This window comes from Vigna unguiculata, chromosome 8 (genome assembly GCF_004118075.2).
Source record: "Vigna unguiculata cultivar IT97K-499-35 chromosome 8, ASM411807v1, whole genome shotgun sequence".
Taxonomy (NCBI): Eukaryota; Viridiplantae; Streptophyta; class Magnoliopsida; order Fabales; family Fabaceae; genus Vigna; species Vigna unguiculata.
In genome coordinates, this window is record NC_040286.1 from 32,925,080 (window position 1) to 32,936,638 (window position 11,559).

Below are 11,559 nucleotides of genomic sequence, written 5' to 3' on the forward strand. Positions count from 1 at the left end.
TGTCCGATAACCAATAATTGTTATTTAGAAGGTTTAATGAAAATACGGTTTTGAGCCTTTTCTGCGAATAAACTGACGAAATATGGGAATATATTGTGCCCTAAAGCTGGTGAAAGCTCGATTCCATCAGTTCTATTTTAAATGTCTAAGTATTGAATTATAAACCATATCCAGATATATGTTTCTCATCCAAAAAGTTACCCACATAACCAAAGTTCATATCTCCATCCTACTTGCTCTTCTTTGGTTCTTTGGTGTATTGAGCAATCAAAGCTTCTATATCCTTCCAGAAAAGGCCCTCAACTAAGAGTCCGTCCTTGGTGAACCTGCAATCCAAACAAAAAATAGATTGATGCAATTTGAACTCCAAAAAGCAGCGTAAGAGATGAAATGTCCATTGTTATTGTGTGAAGTTAAGGGATGGAGAGAGAGAAACATACCACTCAGTAACACTTTTGGTAAATTGTACTGGTTCATTTGCAGAAATTGATTTTGGATCAGCGCTTGCTATAGTGAGTGTGTACATGTCAGAAAATCTAGGTAATTTGGAGGAAACCACCAAACCGGTACTAGTAAAGGATCCCTGCAGGAGAAAAGAGGCGAATCTCAGTTGGAATGTGATTACCAAAATTATAATATTTTTGGGCTTCTGCTGAAAAGCTAACATGAAATTGCATTATTTGTTTTGATGAGAGAGTTCATGACAAGCCAAAGTTTATAGATGAATGAAATATAACATATTCCATTAATAAACAAAATATCAACATCCTCAGTTTATGAAAAAGCTATAAAATTCACCAAGCAACCAACAAGAATGATATCAATATCACGACTTAACACGTCTAAAAAATTTGGGAAATAAGTTATAGGGTAATTCAAATTCTAGATGACATGTATCAAAGTTACAAAGATATAAGTTCTATCTGGATTAAACTTCCAGCAGAAATAAATGTGTCATGTTTATGCGTTAACTTAGTCTTGTTAACCAAATGGGTGTGAAAAATTATCCTGTTACAACTTAAATTGAAATTCAATAACCGAAGGATAAAGAGAATAGAATTTAACTAAACCAGTACAAGTTAAAAGTTCATTCACTGCAGCCATTACATAACAGTACTATGCATTAATTTAGTTTTGTTAAACAATGGGTGTGAAAAATGATCCTGTTGCAACTTTCAAGCAAGCTCAGTTGAAATTCAATAACTGAAGGTTAGGGAGTATAACTATACCATAACAAGTTAAAAGTTCATTCACTGCAACCATTAGATAACACTACTGTATCCAATAAATACTAATTGCTAACAAAACTGATACTAATTTCATCAATCCATCAACTCAGTGTATTAGTCTATCAATCTTGGATGGTCGCATGTATCAATCAACCCCAAAATGCTATAGCTGTATAGCACATAGTGGGATGACCAGTTTTTATATACTGATTAAATAATTTATACTACGTATATATAAGTGCTAAGAAATTCACGACATATTCCTAATTTAAAGTAAAAGTTCATAGAGTTTAATCAAAACAAACAAGTAAATGAAATAAAACTCAAGGAGACAAACAAATTTCAAAGATGTTAATATTTCAGATAAAAGACATTTTACACATTCAATGAAAAGTGAGGATAGGTGTTTAGAGAAAAGAAAAAAATGAAGGTTGAGAGTTATAGATGGAAGCATGGGAATCTACATCAAATTAGGGATTTGTTACATTCTAAAAAGAGGAAAGAAACCTCGATTCAACTTTGCTCCCCTCCCAAAATAACAACGTTTTTTAAGGAAAAATCGGGATCTTGAAAAGCCTCGCTCTAGCTAGTATCTACTACAACAGCACCATTTTGGCCGCAATTGCAACTGCAAGCTATTAAAAACACACAGCTATTCAAGCTTAGTAGTGGTTCATGGCTGCTCTACAGCACTGTTGATAATTGATCATGATGAGTTGATGTATGACACGTTCAACACACGAGATCGCTCGGTGTCTGATGATTATTAAGCCAAAACAGTCATGCTCAAATTATTGATGGATCTTAAGTGCATATTGGCACAATTCTAACAAATAAAATCCCAGTGCCTTTGCTCTCTTAGGATAGACCAAACGATTGTCAAATTAAACAATGATAAAAAGGTAGATCTCCCCCTCCCCCCTCTTCCCCTCTCCTGCGCACGCACACAAACTAGAAATCGAATCATATAAATCTTAAATGTTATTTCTCTATATCCGAAAGTGACTTGAAATGGTTGGATGAAAAAAAAATTAATTACACAGAACAAGGAGTCATAGACGTCTAGAAATTGTTTCTTCTTTTTCAATTTGAATATACAATTAAAAGATGAAGAACAAATTATGTATATCCAATAACTGTGTGTGTGTGTGTGTGTAATATTTGTTAATCGAAATCAACCTGACATTAGTGAGCAATATAGATTATACACAAATGTTTCAATATTATACAATCTCCAAATCCATCACCATGGGACTGATACTTAGTTATTTACCAACCCAAGGAGGGTGGAAGATGAAATTTCAATCATCAATCATCTGCAAGGACCAAAACAATGAATATATGCAAGTGAAACACATCAATTCTCCATACGTAAATAAACAGATCTAGCGTCAAAGTCAAGAGCCTCGGCTAAGCTAACAGAAACTTACAGCGGGTGGATAAGTGAACAGAATGGCATTTTTCTCCTTAGTGTATATGATCAGCTGCAATAGTCCATTGAAGATCACATATGTACAAAGGAGTTAAGGATGAAAAGCAGAATGAGTAAAACTATAAACATCAACAATCACATTTCCCCTTTCACGTAAGGCACCAAAAAGTCATTCAACGAGGAACTCAATAACTCTCAATTAAAAAATTCTAGCGTCCCAATCCACATCATAAGATATAAAATCCCAGGCGCGAGGTTATAAAAAATGATTCAAGACAGTGATTCATCGGCAACATCAACATTTTTTCAACTCTCTGCAACAAAAATTGCGTCTGCATCTGTCCACATGGTTAGTTTTCCATTACCCTGATCATAACCCCCATCCCCCCCCCCCCAAAAAAAAGCAGTTCCAAATAACCTCAATTTTAGACGTCTCCACATCCAATTACGTCATGCAAACCAAATTTAATCAAAGAAAAACAATAAAATAAAATGGTAGCGAAAGGATATAGGGCGATGCAGGCTATGAGAAAATCCCTATTTTCAGGGAATTTCTTCTTGTAAAACTGGGCGAAGAGAGCAATGACGATGATGATGGCCCCAATGACAAGCCTCACATTGCTCAATCTCACGTCTTCCACATACCCACGACTCGTTACCACCTACACCCACCCAAAATTCGATAAGGTCCAAGTCCAATTGGCCAACACAAAAATATCAAATGAGAAAGAAAAAAAAAAGTTTGAAAACGGAAGAGATCGAAAAGGGGATTAGGGTTTTACAGACCTCAGAGACAGACTCGTCAAGGATGTGTTTGATGGAGTGGTGATCCAAGAGATTGGCCTTCTTTGGAGCTTTGGACGCCATTTCTGATCTCTTTCTTCGCTCTCTCTTCTCTTAGACTTCAATTGACCCAAACTATCAACAACTCCACCTTCCCTTTCAGCCCTTGAATATTCACTCCTCACTGACTAGGTTACGTTACGGTTACACACTGTGCTGTGCGTACTGTGCACTGCACCCAATTTTTTTTTTTATTAAAAAAAAATACTGAAAACCAAAATTTTAAAACTAAATTGGTAAAAATAGTTCTTTACCGTTTATTAGTAGCGTTAAGACAAATTTATAGATTAATTCGTACAAAAAATAATTTTAACTGATAGAACTTTTTATATATTTTTCTTACAGATATGTGATTTTCAAATATAAAAAAACGGCTAAATATTTATGCTTATTACAATATTTATCTATGTTTTTTTATTATCTTAAATATTTTGGGTTATGATTTGGGAAAGAATAATTATTTTTCATTTTTTTCTGACTTTTAGCAACTTTAAGTTTTTTGAGATCTTTTGAAAAAGTTTACTTTCTCGAGTTAACAAATATTATTCTAACATCAATTATGTATTAGATAGGTCGAGTGGGTTAATTTGATTTAATTTTGAAATGATCAATACAGATATTCCTTACAACTGAAGCACATTATACATTGAAAAATTATTTTGACACAACTGGAGAAAAATAAAAACTTAATTTTACACAAATGTAGAAAATAATTTTTTTGTAAAAAATGGGTTGAAAAGGGGAAAGTGTTCTAACCTTCAAAAAATCTTGGGTTTCTTTCCAATATTTATCCACATTAGATGAGTCAAAGCCTAAGATCATGTTGTGAATATTTTTTTACTACTATTTGTTGGTATCAGTGAACAAAGGAAGGTTAGATTGGTCCAAAAGATAAATTTTAATTTAAAATGCACAATTTTTGCCTTTTATAAATGGTGGAAATTTAGCATATTAATCACTATCATAACCTCGTTGCAAAAAATTCTCACAGGCCTATAAGAGCATCATTATTGGGCCTTACGGATGATATAAAAGAAGTCTCTCTGTTTAGTGATGGGCTTTAGTTTTCAAATGGATCTAGTTGAGTTAATTGGGTTATACGCATTCGGCTTGTAGAGGAGTATGCTTTAATTTATCAGATGTGGTGTAAAAAACTGCACTTTATCTACTTACAAGTTAGGTTAAGTCATTTAATTGATTCTATTTTTGTAGGGAAATTTTAAGTAGTTTTTTTTTTTATTAATTTTTTATTTTGGAAAATTTATGTTAACACATTCAATTATGTGTCATGTGTTAGCACATGATTTTTCTTTTTATTTTTTTAATTTTTAATTTTTTTATAATAAAAAGAATTGTCAGGTGTCAAACTGATAATTTGTCACATAACAGACGGTGTGATGTGACAGTGTCACGTGTCACTATTGGATATGAAAACTATCAATATAGTCTCTGTATTTGTTATTTTGTCTTAATTTTGTCCCAATTTTTTTAAAACTGAATCAATTTCATTCCTATATCAAATTTAATTTTTATATAAATTTTACAACATTTTTATTATAATTGATATTTTTAACAAAATTAAGTTTATTTAAATTTATATTTTGCATTGAGCTTTACTTAAATTTTATTTTAAATATTTATATATCTATAATTTATAAATAAATGTTGGAGTTGCTTTGAAAAATTAAAAATTTATAAATTCAATTATAAATTTTTAAAACAACTTCATAACAATTTAAAATAAACATATTTATTTTAAATTTTACAATTCTATTTATAAAGTTGTTATTTTTAAATCAACTCTAATATTTGTCTATAAATTATTTGTGTATAAATATTTGAAACAATATTTAAATAAAGTTCAATGTAAAATATAAAATTAATCTTGTTAAAAATATCATTGTGACGTTTATATAAAATTTAAATTCGATCTCAATTTAAATAGGGATGAAATTGCTTCAGTTCTAACAAAATTATGACCGAATATAGACAAAAAAATAAATACAGACACTGAATTAAGAATTTTCACATTCAATAGTGATACATGGCACTGTCATGGTCACATCACACTGCCTTTGTCACGTGACACAATGTCAGCTTGACACATGACAATTTTATTTTCTTTAAATTATTATATAAAAAAGCATGTGTTAACATGTGGTACATATTTAACGTAGTTAATGCACTACTAACAAAAATGGATATTTTCCAAAATAAGAACATAATTGAGATTAAAAAAAGGAACTCACTTAGGATTTTTCTACGAAAATGGGAACCAATAGAATGATTTAACCTAATTTTTTTTTTCTTTTTATGATAATTTATTATATATATAATATGTTGTAATTGAATAAAAATGTATATAATATTAAGTAAACCTATTTTCTAAACCTATATTTGGTTGTTTTTATAAGTAATATTTTGTTTATCAATACTTAAATTAAGTTGTTTGGATTTTCTTATAATCTTTATAATATTTAATTATATTTGATTATAATACTTGGGAAATAAATAATTATGATTCCTAACTTGTGAATATAATTACTGAAGAAAATACTATAATTAAGCTTTATAAATATATCAACATTTAATATTCATTATTCGGTTTTTAATAAGAATAAATGATAATTCATTTTAAACAAAGTTATGAATAAAATGACAATGAATCATTACCACTGTGTTTGTTTTCATTCATTTACTATTTTGGCAGATGGAAGAATAAGTACATTGGTTGTTTGTTTTAGTCATTTGTGAGCTCGTGGAGACATGAATTTGCGAGATAGGTACCTCAAGTGTAAAAATATGAAATATGGAGGTATGTATCCAATTAATTAGTATTCAAAGTAGTATCCAATTAATGTATTAATTAATTACTCTTGTAATTAATTCCTAGAGTACTCTTGAAATAAATTCTACAAAACTTACTACTTGTTACCATATTAATGAGTGAGAAAAAGGTAAAAAAAATTCATGTAATTAAATTTACTATTTATAGAAAAAGTAACTACAAATAATAGTTACATATTATTATTTTTGAAGAATTTTCAAATTATTTAATTAAATATAATATTTATACTAGCTACTTATAATTTATTAATTTTTTTAATTTAGAAATGGAATACAAAATTATAATGTGATATTTTTTGCTTATTTTCATCATTTTTGTTTTCACAATGTAATAATAATAATAATAATAATAATAATAATAATAATAATTAATACATGTAAAATTAAGTAAAATTTTAAACAAGATTTTCCCATGTCAACCATTTATTAATATATACATATATAATATTATATAATACTATTATATGAAGAAGATTTTTTTATACATTTTTTTTTAATTAAAATAATTATTTAACTTGTTTTTATTAAACTTTTTTAATTTAATTTATAGTACAAAAATAATTAAAAATTATCTACAATAAAATTATATAATTATTATTTTATTATTATTTTAATCATAAAAACACACACACACACACACACACACACACACACATATATATATATATATATATATAATGTCTTTAATTTTATTTCCTAAAATATAACCTACACCTTGAAGGAGCTTGCATTCATAATATTGATTTAATGATGGTTAACCAATGTTTTAAAAAATTGTAGTAAAATAAAAATCTCTCTCCACGAATAATCAAAATTTAAATCATACAAAATTTTGAAAACCAAAATTTAAAAACACTGTAAGAAACATATGTTCAAATTTTGTTAAAATATATTCACAACGTGAAAAACTTCTAATCATACATTATCACCATAAATTGTTATATAATTGGCTATATTTAGTTTAAAATTACTTTAAAATCATAAATTCTTATATTTAATTGGTAGTATTTTTCAAAACCAAAAATATACCATAATCTTGCTTGTTCAGAGTTGTAGCCCAAAGTTCGTGGAGAACAAAAACATACAACAAGTGTTGTTGCGCACAATTTTCACCATTAATGGCCACAGCTACGGACATTCCTTCTTCTTTCCTCATTAATATATATATAAACATTATATAAACAAGGTTGATATTGACAAGCACAAGCACAAAGGTTGCGTTTATAAGATGAAAATCTTTGAGTGGATTAGGTTATACTGCAATTCCATCAATTAACACAGTGATGCAATACAAATGTATATTTTCTTCAATTTAGTAATGTATTTTTGTTGAATTTCTAGTTTCTTATGTAGGTGCACTATCTTCTTGTGTGTTCCATTGTAGTTTTATTTTACAAGTTTCACACCGAGATTTGAGAGTAAAATTATATTTTTATTCTAGTTTTAACTCTCAAACGGAGAATCTACCTTCAATCCTTATCTTAATGGTATAAGTGTTAAACCACTTGCAATATAAAATTCATAATATGAATGTATTGTAAAATTGTGCTCGTGAAAATTTAAAGATTTTTTTTTTTTAAATTTAAATGTGAATCTAAATTTCAAATTTAATAAAAAAAATATTAAACAATATATAAAATAAAAGAACCATAAAACATTGTAAAATTTTGAATTAAAAATGATATCATTTTCTTCTTATATGAATTATCTCTCTCTAAAAACTCATCAAAACTGGAGAAGAAACATAAATCATGGGATGGCTTGTATTATTTCAGGTTTATCTATCTTAGGACTCTTACCTTAGAAAACCACATTTGATTATTGCTTTGGTAGTGGAAAAACTTAAAAAAGCGGTAAAATTCTTAACTAAATTTGAGTATAATGAAAAATTGTTTTTTCACCATATATAGGAAGTCCAGAATTGACTCAAACAAAATGTTTGGTAATGTATTATAAGTGAAGTTATATTAGTTATAGTATCTTCAATTGAAAAGTATGTGTATGTTGGATGGAAGTTACATTTCTTATCCTATTAAAATTTAAATGCAATAAATTTTAATTTTGTGGCATCTTTCATAAAAATTCTAAAGCTGCTCTCAAGTGTATCTTCAGAAACTTCCTGTGTAATACCATCATTTTATGCTACGAATTTTTACAAATGAATTGATGTGATTGGTGTCTATCTTAGATCTCCATGATCTCAATTATTTATGAGGGTGTCGGATACATAATTTATATATATATATATATATATATATATATATATATATATATATATATATATATATATATATATATATATATATATATATATATATATATATATATATATATATACTTTTGTACAATGCTTGAAAAAGTAAAAAAAAAGAAAGAAAACTTATGTATAAACTAATCACTAATTTTACTCGAGAGTCTATCAATAATGAATATTTTAAAATATTTAAACTATATTAATTTTTTACATGCAAGTTCTAAAGTCTTTTTTGGACTAATGGTGAATTAAATAATTTATATAAAGTTATGAATTCAAATTCTATTATCACAATTTAAAAAAAAAAACAAATAGAAAGTTAAGATAACTCTTCCATTTTCTAAAACCAGAAGGAAAAATATTATTATAGTATTGGATAATGATATTTTAATTTATTTTTCTTAATTTACTTTTAATTTATTTTTTGAATTAAATTACTATTAGATAATTTATTTTAATTTTTATTATTGATGTGATATGATGATTTAATGATAATTGAAACAATAAATTAAAAGTAGATAAAAAAATGAATTAAAATATTATTATTTATAGTTCGTAAGAGGTGAAGTTAAAATAGGAAGAATGAATTTAATTAGGTTAGTTTGACTTAAGAGAAAGAATTAAAGGTGTACCAATTTAAGTAATATTTTTAATTAATTTTTCAAAATACTTTTATTTATTTCTTATCAAATATTTCTAACATTAATTTTGACCATTTGTTTGATATAGAATAGAGAAATATAGCAGATGAAAATAAATACCATAAATAAAATAAAAATAAGTTGTTTAATTGAAAAAAAAAAACGACAAAATATGTACAGAGAAATAAAAATAATAAAATCCAACGAGATTCATTAATTTTTCTTTTCTTCTTATCTGCTTAAATTAATATATTTGATTATGTTATAAAATAAAGGTAATAAGAGAGACAAAGGAGAGGAAGAATAGAGAATGAGAGAGTAGGGAGCAACTTCTGTTTTTATGTGTGTCTCATTACTGATAGGACGAGTCCTATTTATAGGTACAATATGGTAACCCAGAAAGGATATAAAATCAAATAGTAAATACAAAATATTACATCATAAAGAGTAATGAATAATATGATTATCAATCATATGAGTAATTGTATAAATCAATGGACGACCATTAATTCATAACACTCCCCCTTGGGTGTCCATTGATAAAAGAATGTGCCTCGTTAAAACCTTACTAGGAAAAACCCTTTGGGATAAAAACCTAGTGAAGGAAAAAGAGTACATCATTCTATATAATATTGTTCTTTGCATCTTCTAATTTCTCCCCCTCATGTAAACTTACATCATTAAGATGGCGGAGTCCAATCCTATGAACCAATTGCTCAAAAGTTCTCCTTGGCAAAGACTTTGTAAATAAATCTGCTAGATTTTCACATGAGCGAATCTTTTGGATCTCTACATCACCATTTCTTTGAAGATCATGAGTGAAAAAGAATTTTGGAAGAATATGTTTTGTTCTGTCTCCTTTAATATATCCTTCTTTCAATTGAGCAATGCATGCACTATTGTCTTCATATATCGTTGTTGGTTTCATTTTTCCCAAGGATAAACCACAAGTTTGTCGCACATGTTGAATTATAGACCTTAACCAAACACATTCACGACTTGCCTCATGTAATGCTAAAATTTCTGCATGATTTGACGATGTTGCTGTTATTGTTTGTTTCACAGATCGCCATGAAATCGCTGTGCCACCACATGTGAACAAATATCCTGTTTGTGATCGACCATTATGAGGATCTGATAAATAACCTGCATCTGCATAACCCATTAGATCTAATTTTGAATCATTTGGGTAAAACAAGCCCATATTCATAGTGCCTTTAAGGTAACGGAGTATTTGTTTTACTCCATTCCAATGTCTTCTTGTAGGTGAAGAACTATATCTTGCTAACAAATTTACAGCAAATGCTATATCGGGTCGAGTATAATTAGCAAGATACATTAGTGCTCCTATAGCACTAAGATATGGTACTTCAGGACCAAGTAGTTCTTCATCTTTTTCTTGAGGTCTAAAAGGGTCTTTATCAACATCTAATGACCTCACCACCATTGGAGTGCATAGTGAATGTGATTTGTCCATATAGAACTTTTTAAGCACTTTCGTTATATAAGCTTCTTGATGTACAAGAACACCTTTGTTTAAATACTCAATTTGTAATCCCAAACAAAACTTTGTCCTTCCAAGATCCTTCATCTCAAATTCTTTCTTTAAACAATCAATTGCCTTTGTGAGCTCATTAGGAGTTCCAACTATGTTTATGTCATCTACATAAACAGCAATTATGGCAAATTCATTCTCGGATCTTTTCATATAAATACAAGGACAAATAGGGTCATTTTTATACCCTTCCTTTAATAAGTACTCACTTAGACGGTTATACCACATACGTCCTGATTGTTTCAATCCATAAAGGGACTTATTCAATTTTATTGAATAATCCTTTTTAGAATTTGCTTTGTTGGGCACATTAAATCCTTCAGGGAGTTTCATATAAATATCATTTTCCAAAGAGCCATACAAATAGGCTGTAACAACATCCATGAGGTGCAAATTCAAACCTTCTTGTGCAACAAGGCTAATTAAATATCTAAATGTTGTTGCATCCAATACTGGAGAATATGTCTCCTCAAAATCAATACCAGGTCTTTGTGAAAAACCTTGAGCAACTAACCGTGCTTTGTATCTAACAATTTCACCATTCTCATTTCGTTTTTGTACAAAAACCCATCTGTACCCAATAGGTTTTACACCCTCAGGTGTGCGAACTACAGGTCCAAAAACCTTTCGTTTAGCAAGCGAATCTAATTCTGCTTGGATTGCATCTTTCCATTTTGGCCAATCATTTCTTTGCCGACAATCTTCAATTGTCATTGGTTCTTGATCATCATTGTCACTTATGACATCCTTTGCTACAT

At 28.5% G+C, this 11,559-nt stretch overlaps 1 protein-coding gene across 1 annotated transcript; it reads right to left on the reverse strand.

Annotated features, from left to right (window-relative positions):
* LOC114193216 (probable signal peptidase complex subunit 2) lies at nt 1–3,677 on the reverse strand. The gene is made up of 5 exons (XM_028082936.1): nt 3,448–3,677; nt 3,172–3,323; nt 2,660–2,741; nt 441–583; nt 1–326 (listed from the first exon to the last, which is right to left on the reverse strand). Exons 1-5 carry the CDS (start codon nt 3,526–3,528, stop codon nt 230–232), a joined length of 555 nt encoding a protein of 184 aa, XP_027938737.1. The 5' UTR covers nt 3,529–3,677; the 3' UTR covers nt 1–229.
* Nucleotides 3,678–11,559: the final 7,882 nt, after the last annotated feature.